Here is a 20,232-nt window from a genome sequence, read left to right as displayed (position 1 = left end):
ACTTTTTCCTAGATTTGCTTTCCAGTCAACATGTTTATGAAATTCTCATGACTCGCTGAACTCAAACAAACCTAAAAATGACAGAGAAACCAGAAACTTTGAAACTTAATATACTGTTTTTAATAATCGCATGTCAATTGTTTCGCTTACAATGCCCGTGTCGTAACACCGGGAAAAGTTCACACACCTGAGTGAGTGCTAGCTGCTAAACCAACTCTGTTGTCATGTTAACATGTTTGACACGTTTTGACAACAGGACTTGTTGCTGCTGCTAGAATGACAATGATTATGATGAACTATAATATATAAATAAACTAATGAGGTATAATTATCCAGCTGGGTTGTGTCTGTTTTTTGTTTGTTTGTTTTGTTTTGATAATCTTTTGTAATTTTGTAATTATCACAAATTCAAGTAGCAAGTTTTGCCTCTCTGTGACTTACCAAACATTGATTATTTGTGCTCCCAAAATATTGTCAGATGGTCTGGAGTCCACATCATAAAAACTACAGAGGATATCGTGTTTTATACCAAGTTGATACACAATTTTAACTTAGAAAATGTTTCTGGAGCTTTGATTTTGAATGGTTCTGAGCTCCAGTGAAAACAAGCAGGAGGAGATTTGTCAGTGGAAGATCAAACTCAGAGTAATTAAAGTAGTGTGGGATTATCCTGATTGAATCTCACTCATCAACATTTGTGTCACGAACGCTTCTCACTCAGTGCATTTAGAAATTGTTGCTTTTCAAAACTGATACACTTCTGATATTTAAGTGATATATTTTAATATTCTAACTCATTAAACAACACAGATATTTAGTTCTGCAGTTTTCTTTTGATGAAAAAACAAAAAACACCTTCACATTTACCAGACAGTTTTTCACAGATTATTTTACATGGTAGCGGTCTTCAAAAAGCAGCTTTGACCTATGGTGCTTTATGACATCACTAACAGCTGTGACATAACCGCGCTCATTGCATGCTGGGACCTCAAACTCATCATAACCATCAGGACAGAGCACAGAGACAAGAGTCATTGTAATCTGTAATCCAGAAAGCTCCACCCCCGACCACCATACAGAAACTCAAACAAAGCGAATCTGGAAAACGCAGATTAAGATTCGATCTGGGTGTGTCTCCTACATGTAACTGTGGCAACAGGGGGGATGTTGTGCCGAATATCTGACATAAACTTGCTCAGCTTTAAAAAGAAGAAGAAGAAGAAAAAAGTTTGGTTCACTTTCTCCAGAAATCCTCAGAAGAACTCAAGGAACCAGAAGATGAGTTCTGCATTTGTTTTCACTTTTTCCTATTGATTACCATGTCACTCTTTATCTACACAAATGGTTATCAATATTTAATTATAGCCTTGAAACAAGCTGCTCCTTTCATAGACAAGAAAGTATTTATAGGAACTTAAGGATTTGAACCAGAACAGAGAGGAACATGTGTTACACTGACGATGCATCATCAGTGTAACAATGAAACATAGTTGTCTCTGAATGGATTTAAGTTTATTGGAGTTAAATAATAAATAAAAAAATAAGAAAATCTCGATGGCTCCATCAGTGTTTAGTTTTTGCTTGTTTGTTTTCTTTATGCATAATACTTAATGCCCTCTGATCAAACTTAAAATTTAAGGTTTAACAAGAAACGGGCTGATTATTAAAAAAATAAACACTTTGTGATTTTTTTTTTTTCAGGAACAAAACATGAACATATTTTAATCAGGAACATGTCCGATTGACTGTTTAAACCTCTCAATGAATACAAATTAAAACACTGGTCTGATTTGGAAATCTTATTTATATTATTTATTATTATTATTATTATTATTATTATTATTATTATTATTATTATTATTTTAAACATCACTCCTCCTAACCTAAACTCTCTCCTCTCTTTGTGAGGTTGCTGGCCCTTTAAGACAGGGAGAGGACAGGATGAGCCCATACCTCACACCCCCCAACCCTTCGCCCACCCTCCTCCTCCTCAAACACATTGTTCTGCAGCTGCCGGCGAGGAACCGGTTCCCTCCCGCTGCTGGTCAACCGGCAGAGCCGCTGACAAAACGACACACCGACACACCGTTTGACTGACTGACTGACTGACTGACAGGTAAAGCGACGGGCTAACAGAAACGCGCCCGCCCTACCGCGGCGTCTCACCGGCGGCGCATCTCTTTGTGCGGGTCCAACAGTTCACAGGGGTGGAGACAAAAGGCAAGAGGGCAGTCTGGCGAACCGACACGCGGACACGGAGACGCTATGAGCGAAGGCACGCGCCATGGGAGCGGAGGGCGCGCGCTCAGGTGAATGATCGCCTCGCACGCGAGCAGAACAAAGACAGCCCGGCTGTCATGTCTCCGCCGTCCGTGAGTCCCGTCTCCATCCTCGCGGATGCTGCGCTGCTGTTGTCATGGTAACCATCCCACAGTCTGAGGTCACGATGAAGACGTGGTGGGGAGTGGGATGGGGGGGGGGGCGGAGGAACGTGTTTATTTATTTATTTATTTATTTGGCTGCTTATTCTGTCCGTCTGCGTTTCCTGTTTGCTATTTACCTGTAAGCAAACGCGTGACATCACCAAGCTGTCAGTCAATCACGCGGGATCAAATTCCGCAGGTAGGCAGATAGTCACGTGGCGTTTCTTCTTACGTCAGTCGGCTCGCTTTGTCGTTGAAATATTGAGCTTTTTCAAGAAAAAAAGAAGAGACGTTTGGTTTACAATTAATGCCAGTTGTCCAACCTCACTTATTTACATGCATTATTTATTAATATCAAAACTTTTTGCATCGATTTTTTTTTTAAATTACAACCTTATTCTGGTTAATGTTGGAGATTTTATATAAAACTTTAGTTTTATTTACCACCTTTCTATCAAAATATAAGCGATAAGAATAAGTTTTATTTATTTATTTATTTTTTTTTTCATGCTGCCACTCATGCTTTGCTTTAAGTCATTTTAGGAAATAAAAAAACAAAAAACAGCTCAGTTTTTATTTGCGTTGTAGATGACATCTTGCTTGTTGGTTTTAAATATCAAATGGTAAACAAGGTTTCTGTGCGAGAACCTGTTTAAATCAGCTGGTCAACAGGAAGAGCGTGTAGGAAGGAAGCAGGCTTCCTCTCACATAGACACACACACGCACACACACAGCTGCTTTTGTTTCGCCGTGTGTGTGTGTGTGTGTGTGTTTGTGTGTGTGTGTGTGTGTTCTTGAGCGCGTATTAGCCTCTAAGTGTGGGTGTGTGCGTGTGTGTCCTTATTCTTCATCCTCACAAAGAGTTGAGACAATACGGCATGCTGATATGTTTTGAGAGGGGTGCATGTCGAGGACAAGTGCAGAATAAAAGAGACATTTTTGAATAATACAAACATGAGGAATAAACAATACAAACAAAAAGTCAAAATAAATCGACTGTTTCAGAAAGCAGAACCTAAAGCTGACACAAATCATTTATACTTTACTGTAATAGTGGTTAATATTTTAATTTTTCTTTCCTTTACGGATTGAAATGTCCATTTTTTTTAAATGGTCCTTGAAACCTCCACCGTTTGTCCTCTTTGATTCTACAGATTATGTGAAAAATCTTTGACAGTCGCATTTAAAATGCTCCAAACTCAGAGCAAATAGCAAAGGGAAGTTGAGTAACAGACTCGTGCAATGTCGAGCGGTTTCTCACAAATGGTTTACTAATGATCCTCTTCATCGGCTGTGGGAAAATGACCCGCAGTGTTTAAAGTCCTGTACGCATGATTCAATTGGAGCAGTCAAATTTACCCAAATCAATGAAACTCTGTCAAAGAGCAAACTGAACTTCAGGCAGGTGAAAAAGAGTCGTTTTCTTGAAGTCACTGTCAGGATTTGACTTTTCTGTGTGTTTTTTGAGTTTCTGTGTTGTCCCGTCCATCCCGTGATTGTCCCCAGTTGTGTCTCGTTCCCTGATTATCTCCTGCTTATTTAATGTCACCTGTGTTTCTGTGTCTCATGCTCCATTTTGTCTTGCTGTCCATTTGTGTCTCCACTTGCTAGTGTTGAACCTTAGCTTTTGTGCTGCCTGTTTGTATTTGGACTATTTCTACCTTAATCACCATTTTCTTCACCTCAACCTGGGCTTCACCTTTCTGTCCTTCATTTCATTTCAGTAGTCTTGTTTTTTCTTTTTTTTTTTTTTTTAAATAAAAAGTCTCAAACCATTTTGCAGGTCTTATAGAACTATGCTGTTTTTTTGTTTTTTTTAACATGTTAACTTTCTGTCAGCAAACTGGGTTTCTGTTGTTGATTTATGGTTTATTGTGAAATATGCACTTTTTGTTTTTACCATACTTCTCTGGATGGAGAATCCTGCCTGGGTGGAAGGATTACTCATTTTCCTGAGTGGAAACAGAGCCTTACAAACACATTTTTGTTCTTCCTTTTACACACTGTGTCATGTTGGAAACACAAGCTTCAGCACATTTCACTGAGCTTCTGCGTCACAGAGAGCATAATGCAGTTTCAAATTGGAAAGAAAACATTGCAGGGATTTTTCTTTTTGATTTTGACAAACGAAAATGTCGGAACAACATTTTGCCATTTGTGAATGAGCGTCTATCTAAATCTGTTTAATGTTGCACCGTGAAGTGAAGTGAAACCACATGTCTGTCTGTCTGTCTGTCCAGGTAGCCCAGTGCTGAGGTGTGGCAGCTGGTGATTGGTGGTTATCATGGTGCCCAGGCCGTCGTCCGGGGAGCTATGGGGGCTCCATCTGATGCCCCCGCGGATACTGGTGGACTGCTGCCTCCCCAATGGTGATATTTTGTTTACCTTTATGTTTTTAATCATTTTTCCAGTGTGCGACATATCTCTGTGCCTCAAACATGAAAATAAACTTGAATCATCAAATGACATATTTGTATCTGATCTGTAGTATTGTGTTTCTTCAGCATCTGTTTCCTGCATGCGTCACTGTGGTGTTACTGCACTATTTGCAGTGTTCCTCTTTTTTGTTGTTGTTGTTTTTATGCATTTTTGCTTTTATTCTTTTGGTTTTGCTTCGTTTAATCTTTGTATTTGTTCAACAGGGATGATGGTGAGCCTGGAGTGTCTCAGAGAAACTCCTCTCATCAGCATAAAGCAGCAGCTCTTCATCGAGGCCAGGAAGTATCCTCTCTACCACCTGCTGCAGGCACGCCATCTTCTCTCCTGCACACCCTCCACTCGACCCGCGACAGACTAACACTCTCGCTTCTGCTCTCTAATTGGTTAGGAGGAGTCATGCTACATCTTTGTGGGCGTGACCCAGGAGGCTGAGCGGGAGGAGTTTTACGATGAGACGCGGCGGTTGTGTGACCTGCGACTGTTTCACCCCATCCTGAAGGTCATCGAGCCACTGGGGAACCGAGAGGAGAAGATCCTAAACCGAGAGATCGGTAGGACTGGCCCAACCTTTTTCTGTGACGTCACAGCCTCGTCCTCCAAACTGACACTTCGCGTCCCGTTCAGGCTTCGCCATTGGGATGCCGGTGTGTGAATTTGAGATGATGAAGGACCCAGAGATTCAGGACTTCCGCCGCTCCATACTGAGCGTGTGCAGAGAGGCCATGGAGGAGAGAGAGGGGGGTGGGGCTCACACCCAGGCGCTCTATGTTTACCCCCCAACGTGGAGTCCAGTCCTCACCTGCCGCAACATATCTACAGCAAGCTGGACAAAGGTGCTGAACCTCTTCTGCTGGGTTTTGGATCCAATTGGAACTTTGACCTGGGTTCTCACTTCCCTCTGGACTGATTTCTGCACCCATGTTTGTTTTCTGCCAAACTCTCTGCTACCATTTCTCTGATCTGAACTGAGTGACGTGTTTGTCATTTTGCAGGACGGCTCATTGTGACCATCTGGGTGATTATGTCTCCATCAAACTCCAAGCAGAAATACACCTTAAAGGTACACCTGTTAATTATTTATTCATCTCTTGTGTGAAAGTTTATTTATTTATTTATTTTTCTAGAAAATTGTGTTTATGGCGACTGAATTTTTTAAAATCTTTTCTCTGTTCGGTGAACGCACCATAAGTGAGCACTAAAACTTTACAACAGTTTGGAGTTCAACTGTTTCTAAGCGAAGAAGAGTCAAATTTCAGTTTTTTTTTTTTTTTTTTAATGGAAAATGTATCAGATGTCTCGACACATCTGTGAAATAAATGCTTAATGTCTCAGAGGAAGGTGGGTAATTTGATTCTATCTCACTTCCTTCTAGACGCCTCCTTGGTGGGGAAGTGGTGCAGCAGGGAAGTGATGTGGTCTGAACAATTGTCGATTCAAATTTTGGGCTAATCAGTGCAGGAAATGTTCACAATAATAAACATTTTGGAGGATTTGGACGCTCTGATATGATAGTCAAAGAAAACAATTTTATGACGTTGCAGCCGATGCAGTGTTTGATATGGAAGATTAATTGGAATGAATGTGTGATGAAATGCACATTACATTTTTCTTTTTTTCTAAACTGCCTTCAGATGACATTTGTTGTGCACTGTATGAATTAACTGATTTATGCTGACTTCCAAAGTTGAGCAGAAAAAAAAAATCCTTAAAGGTGTCAGGAAGGCTAAAGGCAGTTTTTTAATTCATTTACATTATCATTTATGATTCTTTATGCAGAGGATTTATTAAAACCAGCTTTGAGGCACTGAAAAATCACATCACATAATCGTTGAGTACATTTGGTAATAATGGAGGGTGTAGGAGAGAAATTCTGTAATTATGGAACCAAAAAAAGAATAAGAATATACTTTAAATATATTTTCAGAGGTCTCCAATAAACAAGTGTTATTCATTTTTCTCTGGAAGACTTAAATGAAGGCAAAGTTGAGTCTGTCAGCACACCGAGAGCTACTTCCTTTCATATTTAAATACAAAAGTATCAAAAATAGATGCATGATTTCAAGCTTAAAACATTCACTTTCTTATTTGAGGCTTGCAACATTGGTGCAAGCTTAACCTAATCTGATAAAGTTGTATGTATATCAAAACAAACCTTAATGTTTGTTGCTCTGTAACATCCGAGCATCTCGGCTTTATCACAGATTGTTTTAGTGCATCTTTAACCAAAAGTTTAGAAAGAAGAGAGTCTTTCTCCGGACCGTTTTAGGACCTTTCACATTCCGCTTGTGTCCAGGTTAGCCACGACAGTTTACCCGAGCAGCTAATCGCCGAGTCCATCAGGAAGAAGAGCCGATCGATGCACCTGTCCCCTCAGCAGCTCCGCCTCTGCGTGCAGGAGTACCAGGGCCAGTACATCCTTAAGGTACACCGGGCTGTCCCGCCCGTCTCTTGTCAGCTGTCTGTCAATCTACCTGCCCACTTCTCTGTTCATTCACCTGCCTACCAGCACACCTATCTGACTCTCCATCCACCTGTCAGTCAGAGTCCAGGAGAACCAGGACCAGTCTAGAGGTCAAGGTACACCTGGTTGTCTGACCTGCCCATTTATTGACCTCTAGACATTTCTGTCTCACATCTCCAACTGTCTCACCTGTTTTGCGACTTGTCCCTTTGTCGACTGACTCCGTGTGACCGACAGGTGTCTCTGTGTGTCCCTTAGGTGTGCGGCTGTGACGAGTACTTGTTGGAGAATTTTCCCCTCAGTCAGTATAAGGTAATCGGTTTAACATTTTCAGACCGTTTTTCTCTGGTTGTCCCGATTTTTACCCGTCCTCTCTCGATGTCTGCAGTACATCCGCTCTTGCATCATCATTGGACGTCTCCCTCACCTAATGCTCGTGTCCAAAGACAGCCTCTACTCTCAGCTTCCAGCCTCGGGTTTTGTCACTCCCTCCTACAGGTAGAAGTGCTTTGTAATAGATAACGGAAGCAGACAGAGGTGTGCTGCAGGTGTGAGGTTGACGAGGTGTGCGTGTTTCAGTCGGAGGACGCCCCAGCCGTCTCCCTGTCCAGGAGGAGGTGATGGATCTCCTCCTCGCTCCCTCTGGGCCTTTAACACTCTGCTCAGGGTGCGACTGCTCTGCGCCACCTACGTTAACGTCAACATCCGGGACATTGACAAGGTGCCCGTCCTCTGACAAGTGTCTATTAATCCATCATCTTTACCCATCTTCTGTCTTTTTCTATCCTTCTACGCTCAGTCTATTTTTAGAAATCAAAATCAACATTTTGAACAAAGTTTGAATCAACACCATTCCCTTGTTCTCTGTTTGTCAGTCATCCTCCTTTCTGTCTCTGTCAAAATGTGGGGCGTTAGTAAGATTTGTTTCATTTGTTTTTCTGTAACGCTATTCTGTGTTTGTTTGTCCTCAGCATCTGTTCAACATTTTCTCCTCTCACCATTTTATGTGTAAACCCACTGCCAGAGAATCAGAGATCAATGCCACTCTATGCCTGATTTGTCTGCAGATCTGCAGTGAGCAGATGACGCTAAATACAAGCTAGCACAAATTCATGAAACTCTGTTGTCCTCAATCCAAAGACAGCAGGTGATCAAAGAGAGAGAAAAATGTCGTCTCTGCCACTTTCAGCTTCTAACAGGATCAAGGCACTCCTCAAAACTGGAAGAAAAAAGACTTTTTTATGTTTTGAATAATATTTATACATCTATAAGGGATTGGATGGTCTTAATGTACAGCAAAGGAAAAGCACTGTTGAAAGATAGTGAAACAAATCACAGTAATAAAGTAAAACCAACTGGTCTTTGTTTTCAGTTTTGGGATGTCTGACTGAGTCTGCCCGATGCTGGAAGTAAAATCAAGTTCATTCTCGGTAGTTAGAGCAAAGCATACAGGAAATTATTTTTCTTCTCTTAGTTGTCCTCAGTGCATAAAACACTTATCTGTGCTCAAATCAAAAAGTTTGAGATATTAATTAAAATTTTCTTATTTTCAGAGAAATTAGTTGCATAAATGTCAGACATAAATGTCTGAATGAATAAAGGTTTTGCAAAACAAGTGCACATTGGCATTTTCTCTAGTTTGTTTCTAAATGCTTGAATAGTCAATGATTAAAAAATAAAGTATTCTGGAACAGGGAGACACAATTTGCTCATCGTTGCAGTTAAAGTAACAAATCTTCCTTCTGTTTGTGGTTTCAAACAAAATGGATTCGCAGACTCTGGGTTGCACTCATTCAGGATCATCTTTGCCATTTAGACCATTAACACACCGATGTCCTGTAAACCTTTGTGAATCACCTTGAACCTTTCCTTTCTATGTCCACACTAAAAAAAAACAACAAAAAAAAAACAAATCCTGTCCTCAGTTTTAAATCTGTCCTCCGCTGTGTGTCCTTCCTCTGTCTCCTCAGGTTGTCTTTGTGTCTTTCCTCTCATGTTCTCGTCACATGTGATCACTCACAGTCAAGGTACTTTGAACATGTGAAGCTCAGTGTTGTGATTCTGCGCCTTCTTGTCTCCTAGCAGTAGTTGTGAGTCTGTGTCACAGTGAGCAGCGTCTCTTTAGAGATTAAACTTCTACATGGACACCTGCCATTATTGCACTGAACATAGGGGTGCATATATAACCCCACTATGTTTAAAGAGTTCTTGAAACTGGTGTTTTTCTGACATTTGGAGGTTGTTCTCACCTGACCTGTGAGCTTGTCTGTGGTTAGATCTATGTGAGGACGGGTATCTATCATGGAGGGGAGCCGCTGTGTGAAAACGTAAACACCCAGAGGGTTCCCTGCTCCAACCCCAGGTAACTCACCCCATCATGCTCCACCAAACGTGAAAAACACCACTTGTCCGTCTCTGCTACTATCTGATGATGCATACCTGTGTCCAGGTGGAACGAGTGGCTGACCTACGACATTTACTTGGCGGATCTTCCTCGCTCGGCAAGACTTTGCCTGTCCATCTGCTCTGTGAAGGGAAGGAAAGGAGCCAAGGAGGTAGGAAAGGATAGAGGTGTGCTCCTGGTGAGAGGGTAGTTATCTAGACATTCATCTGACTGACCTTCCTCTCTCCGTCTCCTCTTGTAGGAGCATTGCCCTCTGGCCTGGGGGAACGTCAGCCTGTTTGACTACATGGACATCCTCGTCTCTGGAAAGGTGGCTCTGAGTCTCTGGCCCGTCCCTCACGGCCTTGAAGACCTGCTGAACCCCATCGGAGTGGCCGGCTCAAACCCCAACAAGGTGACTGCGTTGATCGGCTTTCAGGACATTGAGCTGACCGTCTGATCAGTTAATAATCGGTGATTAAACAGTGACTGATGGCTGACCTGGTCAACGGTTCGGGCGCTGTGATCCACAGGAGACCCCCTGTGTGGAGCTGGAGTTCTCACGATTCAGCCAGACAGTCGTGTTTCCTGACGAGCAGCAGATTGAAGAACATGCTAACTGGACCATCAGCAGAGAGCTGGGCTACAACTACTGCCATGGACTGGTAACTCACAGACCGAGCTGTGTGGACAGAACTTAGAGAACCTGTTTAAAGTTGCATCTGTGTTTTTCTAGATCATGCTGCCAAAAGTCTGCCGTCTAAGTTTTTTTTTTTTCCTTCATGCAAGCCTGATTTTAAATCTTTTTTCATGCTCTCATCTCTGTCTTAGAGTAGCCGCCTGGCCTGCGACAGCAGCGTTTCAGCCACTGATGCAGAGCAGCTTCGCTCTCTTTGCTCCAGAGATCCTCTATATGAGCTTTCAGAGCAGGAGAAAGACTTCCTCTGGAGACACAGGTGGGAGTTTCATGTCTAGATACAGGTAAATGGCTGAGATAATAGAAATGCACTTTAGGGACTGTCACCATCATCACCATTTGTGTCCCTTCTTTATTGCTCCGTTCTGATTATAAAAGCTTATTGTTGAGAAATTCATGAACGCCGGTAGGAAAGATTTGTGATCTTTAAGGCAACATATGTTGCAATATATACAATTCTGCTTTGATGCTGAAATGGTTCAACTGAGTTTTGCCAAGAAGACCATTAATAACATCTCGTGCCATTACCAAGCTTTGCTGCTGGGCTTTAACAGTCTGGATGTGACTTTTCATTGTTGGTCCAGTGTTAAGCAATTTTTCATTTCTTTTAAAACTAAATGAAAAAAAATCTGCAACTAATGCAAGAATAATTTTACATAAAATAAAAGTGAAACAAAGTATCAGAAATGTATCTGTTTTTTTCTTTTGTCATTGCAGCTTTTTTTTCTCATTTGCTGCTACATGTACGTGTGATATACCTGTTGCTGCTTCTGGCTCTGATTACTTTGTCTGTCTCTACCTGCCCATGTCTGTCTGTCTGTCTGTCTGTCTGTCTCTCTGCAGACATTATTGTTTAAACATCCCAGAGTCTCTGCCTAAGCTGCTTCTGTCAGTCAAATGGAACTCCAGAGACGAAGTGTCGCAGGTATAAACTCATTGTCACAATCCTTGAGGTTCCTCCACATTCGGACTGCGATGCATTCAATTTTTTAACAGAGCGAGCGCAATTTGAGAGAGGAATCGGGAGTCAGGCTGCAGCTGCTCAGCCAAACGCAGCTCTGACTCGAGGCACATGGCCAGGTTCCCCTCAGTCACAGCAGCCAAGGGAAATGAAGCCATCAATGCCCTTCCTGTGACTGAATAATTCAGTGGTTTGAGAAAAGAACAGACATAAATAACAAGTTTTATACTCAGTGTGAAACCAAGTATGGTTTCACACCAAGTACTTGGTGAGTCAGATTTCTGTTTTGAAATCTGACTCGGATTTCTGTTTTGAGATCAGTCAGCGTAAATTATTTCTCTATTCATTGAAACAGGTAGAGTAGCCAGAAATTGAAAGGTGCAGTAAAAGTAATCCTAAAAGTAACATTTTTACTACTGGTGCACTTGTTATGCAAGTAAATGGAGCTAGTTAATACCTTCACATCTTCTTAGCAGTACTTGGGGATTTCACTTGGGTGTAAAGGGGCAATATTATGTTAAATCAACCTTTTGTGCTTTACATCATGCTATAATATTATTCCTTCATCAAAAACATACCTGGATTGTTACCTTGATTCTCTCATGCACGTTTAAGAAATCCTTTAATCTCCTTTGGCAACCACTCTGCTGTGTGAAATGTCTGGGTGGACAGAGCACCGCCTTCAGAGCTGCAGTGTCAGACGTTTCAAGCTTCCGCCTCACAGATCAGACCTCCCTGACTCCGCTCCTTCAGACTAGCCAGCAGAAATTAGCAAACACCTGGCAGAACTGTGCATCAACTGAGCTCATTATACAAGCTGGTAAAGTTGTTGTGATGACTTCCTGAAAGCAGAGTTTCAGAAAGAGCAGGACTTAAAGAGACAGAGACCCACTTTTAAGGTGTTAAACTGCAAAGTTAAATTTCTTTTGAATTTACAAAAGTCAAAAGGAATTTGACATAGACAGCATTTTAACAGATGAAGAAAACTGTTATTTGATTGCGCTATCAAATGGTACTATGATGTTGACACTGCCCCTTGAAATGAAGTTTAAGGCTTTAAAGTACGTGCCAAAATGATTCGCATCCTTTTTAAATTGCATCATTTGTCATGTTACAACTACAACTTGGTATTTAATTGCAGACAGAACATTTAGTTGTGTGGTCAAAAAAACCTCTGGCCAAGTTTGGAAGAGAGCTGTGACTGAATGAGACCAAAATTGAAACTTTTGGCCTGAATGTGTGGCAGAAATTACTCATCTGCTCAACATGAACAAGTTTCCAAGATGAAACATGGTGGCAGTGATAAGTTTCTTCAGCAGAGACAGAGAAACTGGTCAATGTTGATGGGGAAAATGAAAGATGCTTATAAATATTCATGTGTCCTTTCTCAACATATCTTCTCTTCTTCCTCAGATGTACTGTTTACTGAAGGAATGGCCACTGATGGAGCCAGAGTCCGCTCTGGAGCTGCTGGACTGTAACTTTCCCGATCCGATAGTCAGAGAGTTTGCGCTGCGCTGTCTGGTGCAGGGCTTGACAGATGACAAGTTGTCTCAGTATCTGCTGCAGCTCGTGCAGGTGAGCTGAAACTCTCACTTCGGCCACGTTCTTCATTCAAAATGCGAACCTGATTCATGTGTCTTCAGGTGTTAAAATATGAGATGTACTTGGACAATCCTCTGGCTCGATTCCTCATCAAGAAAGCTCTGACCAATCAGAGGATAGGACACTTCTTCTTCTGGCATCTGAAGTCAGTGTAAATCTCCTCCTTGTTATCCTGAGCTGAACTGTAATAAATAGATGAGCTGACAAGTTTGACAAGCATTTGATTTGACGAGAAGTCTTTTCACAGGTCAGAAATGCACAATAAGACCGTTTCCAGAAGGTTTGGCCTTCTGCTAGAGGCTTTCTGCAGAGCCTGCGGCATGTACCTGAAACACTTGAACAGACAGGTGAGCATTCAGACACAAGATGGCTCTCAAACATCTTGACTGGCCGTGTTTGTATTCGTGTGAACTGGCTTTCATTTACTAGGGCAATATCTGATTACCAGAGTTGGGTTCGTGGTATTTTGGGAATTAAAAGGGGCACATACAGAAAGTCTCTAAAGTTGCAGTCAGATGAAAGTTACTGATCTTTGGATGGTTCAGCAAAATAGCAGATCATGGTAGAATTTCAGGAGATACTTTTGTCTAAAGTCTCAAAAGAAACCCCTTCTTTAAACAACCTCCTGTTCATAAATAATGAATCAAGGCTCCCATGTCCCACACACGTTAGTTTCCATAAATTAAGCTGCAATCTTTGAAACACAGGAAGCATGAAGCAGAGCTCAGTGGAGACCATTGTGTGTTTAAAGGCAAAAATGTATGAGCTTGAAATGTTCAAGATTTTTTTTCTGTCCAGAAGTTGTAACGATAAAAATGTGTGTAGTTCTGTTCACTGGGGACGGGAAGGGTCCGGTAAATTTATAGGGATGATAATTTCCTCCCTCACGTCTTTGAAATCAATGATGGATTTCAGTGTAAAGGATGCAATAAACTTAAAACATGGGCAGAGATGGTTTTAAAGTTCCCTGTCCTCTTGTCTTGCACTGGGTCTGGTTAAATGTACTTCACTGATGCAGGGTTTATGAACAGCATGGTTTAGAAAGAAATGTTTGCAGGTGGAGGCCATGGATAAACTGGTGAATCTGACGGACACACTGAAGCAGGAGAAGAAGGACGAGACTCAGAAGGTATGAAAACAAAAACCAGGATGTTGTTTTGTTTAAATCCTGTGCCAGGTTGTTGACGTTTCACTGTGCTTTCATTGCTGGGAAGACTCAGATGAAGTTCTTGGTTGAACACATGTCGCGTCCAGACTACATGGAGTCTCTGCAAGGATTTGTCTCTCCACTAAACCCAGTTCACCAGCTGGGAAATCTCAGGTAACAAACTAATCAAGCTGACTAAGCCACAAAACGCAAAGCTAACCCCAAACTCTCCCATTGTTGTCAAGCTAACCAATAACAAATGTAAAACAAATTGTTACACTTGCAGGCTGGAGGAGTGCAGGATCATGTCCTCGGCGAAACGCCCCCTATGGCTAAACTGGGAGAATCCCGACATAATGTCCGAGCTACTTTTCACCAACAATGAAATCATCTTCAAGAACGGAGATGGTGACTACCTCATTGCTACTCAGCATCGGTTCCACTGCAACCTGAGCTGAAAGTGGAGCTGTTGATACGTTTCTGGTAATGTAGCCTGTTCTGTTTGCATCACAGATCTGCGTCAAGACATGCTGACGCTGCAGATTATTAAGATCATGGAGAACATCTGGCAGAACCAAGGCCTGGACCTGCGGTGAGAGCCGGTGATGTCATCAGAAGAAGTGACATCGGTGACGCGTGACGAAGCTGGAGTGTTTGTGTGTTGCAGAATGCTGCCGTATGGCTGCCTGTCCATCGGTGACCGTGTGGGTCTCATTGAGGTGGTGAAGAACAGCTATACTATCATGCAGATTCAGTGCAAAGGAGGCCTGAAGGGGGCGCTGCAGTTCAACTCCAACACTCTTCACCACTGGATCAAAGACAAGAACCACGGAGAGGCGTCAGTACCCCATCTGATTGTAGAACTGGCCTTTGAACTGCGGTTGTCTGTAGACCTGCTCCATCTGACTGTTCTGGATGAACTGTTTTAGTTCTCCATATGTGTATCAAGCCTTTTGACTAACTTGTCTTACCTGTCTCAAAGGTATGATCGGGCCATCGACTTGTTCACCAGATCCTGTGCAGGTTATTGCGTTGCCACATTCATCCTTGGAATTGGAGACCGACACAACTCCAACATCATGGTGAAGGAAAATGGACAGGTGAACCTTAAAACCCTCCTCTTCACTTCGTCTTCCCTTCGTTCCCCACACTGACTGTCATTCCTCTCCCTTCAGCTGTTCCACATCGACTTCGGTCACTTCCTAGATCACAAGAAGAAGAAATTTGGCTACAAAAGGGAGCGTGTGCCTTTCGTCTTGACTCAGGACTTTCTCATCGTCATCAGTAAAGGCATTCAGGAGTCGACAAAGACGAAGGAGTTTGAGAGGTCTTGTCTGGTCCTAGTCTGTCTGCAGCTGCTGCTCCTGTCTGGCCCGTCTCACCTGTGTTTACCTGTCTGTGATGCAGGTTCCAGGAGATGTGCTACAAAGCTTACCTGGCCATCCGGCAGCACGCCAGCCTCTTCATCAACCTCTTCTCCCTCATGCTGGGCTGCGGCATGCCGGAACTGCAGAGCTTTGATGACATCGCCTATCTGAGGAAGACCCTTGCATTAGGTAAAACTGGAGAATAGATTTGTGAAAGAGAAGACGGGGAACAATGACGAAATAAACGGAGGTTGAAAGTGAGCATATCAGTAGAGGAAAGTAGAAACGATGAAGGTTGATCAGAAGTGTTGGAGAAAATGTAAATGTTGCATTTGGAAACATTTTGAATGGTTCAGTTCAGGATAATTCAGCTGCTGACCAAAGTAACCTTGGACCGAGAACCAGGCCGCCTTAAATTTCCTGAGATTGACAGATCAGGGTCACACTATTGGAGCCGATCCAGGTGGTGGGTTGATGATGAATTTGTGGAAAGTAGATTTTTAGACCACTCAGGACGACGTCCCACTCTACTTAATCTAGAGTTTTGTTGATGTTGGTCCTAGAAGAAATGTCTTCCAGAACTCGGACTGATGAAGGGATCCTAAGGTGAGGTTGGGTTAAGTTTTGGGTAACTTTGACAAGGACCTTATTGAAAAGTCTTCTGAAAATCTAGTTTGAACAACACTGAAGTTCATCGCATAGACCACAGAACTGAAGGTGTGTTGTGCACACAACTCCCTGGTCTTGAAAGTTGTCATATTTTTTTTCTTAGAGAAATGCTTTGGGCATAACAACTAGCTTTAAGGTCGCAATGTTTTTGATGGCTCTTTCTGGCCTTTCAGGATAGAGATGATCATTTTTAATACAAATGAAAGTAGTTGGCTTTACCTTTTACTCAACCACCTTGTATTTGTTGAGATGTCTGCCAAATCCAGTTGTGTAAGCTTCCTTATTGGTCAGATTTTCTGTTCTAATATAAACAGAGAAGTCAACAGATAAGTGTAAAAACAACTTTGACTGAAAAACAAAAGGTTCTTCTAGTGCACAAATCCAAAACGCAGAAAACTAGAAGAAACTAGACCACACACCACTGTAAAACTGTAGATTCTGCCGTCTCACCATGTTTTCTTTCCCCCAGAAAAGAGCCAGCAGGAGGCGCTGGAGTACTTCACAAAACAGATGAATGATGCTCATCACGGAGGATGGAGCACCAAGATGGACTGGATCTTCCACACCATCAGACACATGCCCAACGAACACTGACACACAGAAAACACTACACACCCTGGCACAACACACCAGACACACACCATAACACATCAGCACAAAGCATCAAGTTCTTCAGACACGTACACATCAGTGATATAAAACATTCGAATCCAAATATGCAACCCATCAGACACAGGTAGCAAGCACACACACACACACACACACACACAGATTTATACAAACGCAAACATCTAAAGCACACGTGTGCTTGTTTTCTGCACTACTCTGGTGATGATGACAGATTTACTGAATGCAAGTTGTTTGCGTCACCTCACAATGTTGTCGGAGAGTTGCCAGAGAAACTCTAATCTCTCAGGTGCAGAGGTCAGGGAGGCTTGCGAAGATGCCAAAGGCATGTGGAGGTAGAGAACGTACCAGTGATGATGTCAGCCAGTCTTCAACGTGATGCAACAGCCAGCCAGCTCTACTACTGCAGCTGCAAACTGAACGAGACTCTTTTAGCGTAGCAAACATTTAAAGAGAATTTTATGAACCACCTGCAGCTTTATTGATACGTGGGAGGTGAACACTGGGGTCACTGTGAAAGCAATAAAAAAAACCTCTGATAACAAATCAGTACTTTGATGATGACAATCAAGGAGTTCTGACAGAGAAGAAGGCGGAGCTGAGTCCTGTGCCGTGAAGCAGCTTCGATTAAAGAAACTTTAACGCGTCTGGCTGAACCAAAGCCAAATATCGCAAAGTGCGGCAGATTACAGACCATTAGGAAGCTTTTACTTTGTCCAGGCTTTCTGATTGTGAAACGCGATGGAGCTGGAACCAGTGAACCAAACACAATCATAAAATATTTTATTGTTTCATAATTTCCAGATATCAAGCATTTTACCGGTAAACATAACTTAGGTCAAAAATATTTGTAAGAAATAATTTGGCTCTAAAGTGTTTCACTGTCCTGAATAAGTTTTTAGTAAGTGTAAATTTTTTTAAAATGACAGTAGGACACCATTATGGTACATTTTGTCCCCATGCACATTTGTTCGGGAAATACTTTGAGAATTTATTAAAGAACCTTAACTAAAGTTAAATCCTTGAAAAGCTGTCTGGCTCTAGCAAAATCATCCCTTTAAGATGTGTTGATCTCTAATCTAGTAACCCAATCCGGCATTTCCATAATTGGTCACAATGGCGATAAACCCAGATGAGAAGAACCGGCTTCCTGATACCAAAAACACCGAGCTTACTTTGCAAAGTCACTAATCTTGCTTCATGGTGCAGGCTTCAGATCAGCTGTCGATGGAGTAAAAGTGGAGTTTGTAAACATTTCATAGATCGTATTTATGTTTATCTGCCGCTTTAACAAGTATTATCCATCATTTCTTGTTGACATCTATTCAATCTCTTGGCATGTGGATTTACTTGATTTATACGATGTAAGCTGACGTGTTAAACATTTTTTTTTACGTACACTTATACCTTATGATAAAAACAACTACATTTGGAATCATGTGGGACTTTCATTGTACAATTCCAGCTAAAATTGTGAACATTTAAAGTTCCTCTCATAAAAGTTTACTTCTCACCTCTCAGATTTGGTGACGCACACTGCCCAGCCAAATAATTTGCTCACATTGTAATCATGGTTCGTGGAGCACCACATATAATGTGGGCATAAAGTTAGAAATTTATCCCCAGATGTTGAATTGTGCATTTTCTTTTTTTTTTTTTTTTTTCTGCCCATCAATCAAAGATTGCAGATTTATGCGACCTTTTGATAAAATGTGGTCAGATGTACAAATTTCATTGACACTTTTGGGCCAGTAGTTGTATATTTGATAAAAGTGAAGCCCAGTTTTCTTTTGTTTTACAATAAATTACCACTCATCTCCATCAACGTGTGGACCACCATAAAAATCTATAAATCGGCCAAATTTATTTGAAGAAAAAAGCTAAATAATTTCATTTAACAACCAAAATCATTGAGTTTTTTTTTTTTCAGATTGACAATTTTACCTTCATGATGCAGTTTCATTTATTAAATTTTGGTGTACAATATTTTATAAACGTCACATACATCTTGCTTACTTCAGTGTTCAAATGTAATAGGTTATCACATCGTTGTTAGAGTGAAAATGACGAACAGATCCAGCAGGATTTGAATTGCACTCGTTTGCTTTTTTTTTTTTTTGTACAGTGCTTTGAGATGACTTTGTTGTGAATAAGCACTGTCTAAATAAAGTTCATTGAAGTGATTCAATGTTGTGCAGTTTATTTTATTTTTTAAAATCAGTTGAGTATTAAACCATTTGATTGACTTAAGTACTTTAACTTCCTATTTGTATGTACTGCCTGATTGCTCATGATTTCAGTGGTTCAGTATTTGAATCATTTTCAGAAGTTGACTTGATTCTGAAATGACACAAAATGAAATGGACCATTCTTGGGGGGGAAATCTACAAAAATACCTTTTTCTACGTCAAATATATACCAAACAAATATTTAATGCATGTATTTTAGCAAACAATCACATGCATTTAGCAGCTGATAAAGGACTACTGGCTGCTTTTAAACTGGGAGGAACTAATTTAAATTGGTTGATTTTTCTAGAAGTTAAACTGTGAACTGTTATTAAATAAAATCCATTGCACTTTGCTGTAAAATAAAGTTATAAATAAAGTCTGAGATCAAACTCTCAATCAGATGACTGACTAGTGATGAGTCCGGCATTGTGTCTGCGCATGCATCAAGCGTCTAGACAAAGCCCAGTGTCGGTGCGCGTATTGCATTAAGCAAGTCATGTAATCGATAAAGAAACTTTAATAAATGACACTGCCGCCAAACTGTGTTTATAAGGAAGCGAATTTGTCAACAGGATGCATTTGCCAAAATAATTTGATCTTTTAAAGTACAGCGTCTACATGGAGCCTCAAGGCAAATGAAAGTTTTTGTAGTTTTGGGCCATTTTGATCTTACATCAGACAATAAGGTGTTGGTTCTCAGTTTTTTGCTGTTTCATTCAGTTCTTTTCAGTTTCTGCTTGAGCTATCTGAATCCAAATTCAGCTGAAATTGACTCTTAGTTCACGTTCATATTATGTTCTGCAGGTTATGAGTTGCATATGTTTGACAGAACTGTCTTATTTAAATAAATCCACCTCCTCAATGCTGAGGCATTACAGGCATCAGAATGAATCCAGATGCACCAAGGATAAACTCACATATACAGCCATTCTACAAATTACTGTTGCTTTTTTTATAAATGATTTCATATAAATGTATTGTTTACTACAGCAGAAGTTGTCAAAAAAGTGTAACAGACTAAATTCAAATCTTGGAAAAACTTTTTTTTTTTTATGAAAACAATACAATAAAATACAATGTCTTAAATCTTATTGTATTAAACTAGATCATCAAATCAGCCTGTCAACTATGTTGCCTGTAGGGGTTTTTAATGTCCAGCAGGTGTCAGTATTGAGTCACACAGTATCAATACAATTTTGCTTTGGGTCGAAACGCTTCATGA

General features: G+C 41.2%; 1 protein-coding gene across 1 annotated transcript; it reads left to right on the top strand.

Moving 5' to 3' along the window:
- Window positions 1-2,020: 2,020 nt before the first annotated feature.
- Window positions 2,021-18,908, top strand: LOC129356935 (phosphatidylinositol 4,5-bisphosphate 3-kinase catalytic subunit alpha isoform-like). The gene is given in 29 exon segments (XM_055026474.1): window positions 2,021-2,419; window positions 4,664-4,792; window positions 5,066-5,169; window positions 5,251-5,413; window positions 5,487-5,639; window positions 5,642-5,695; window positions 5,855-5,922; window positions 7,156-7,284; window positions 7,582-7,635; window positions 7,712-7,821; window positions 7,903-8,044; window positions 9,600-9,685; window positions 9,773-9,878; window positions 9,969-10,121; window positions 10,240-10,371; window positions 10,538-10,662; window positions 11,247-11,328; window positions 12,778-12,942; window positions 13,011-13,114; window positions 13,217-13,316; window positions 14,027-14,098; window positions 14,184-14,290; window positions 14,403-14,524; window positions 14,630-14,708; window positions 14,784-14,954; window positions 15,099-15,216; window positions 15,292-15,443; window positions 15,524-15,672; window positions 16,622-18,908. Coding segments are annotated over 28 exon segments (3,210 nt in total). The 5' UTR covers window positions 2,021-2,419; window positions 4,664-4,707; the 3' UTR covers window positions 16,747-18,908.
- Window positions 18,909-20,232: the final 1,324 nt, after the last annotated feature.

Source organism: Poeciliopsis prolifica, unplaced genomic scaffold (genome assembly GCF_027474105.1).
Source record: "Poeciliopsis prolifica strain line A6 unplaced genomic scaffold, Auburn_PproV2 SCAFFOLD211, whole genome shotgun sequence".
In the NCBI taxonomy this organism is placed as follows: Eukaryota; Metazoa; Chordata; class Actinopteri; order Cyprinodontiformes; family Poeciliidae; genus Poeciliopsis; species Poeciliopsis prolifica.
This window is presented reverse-complemented; position numbering and strand designations above follow the sequence as displayed.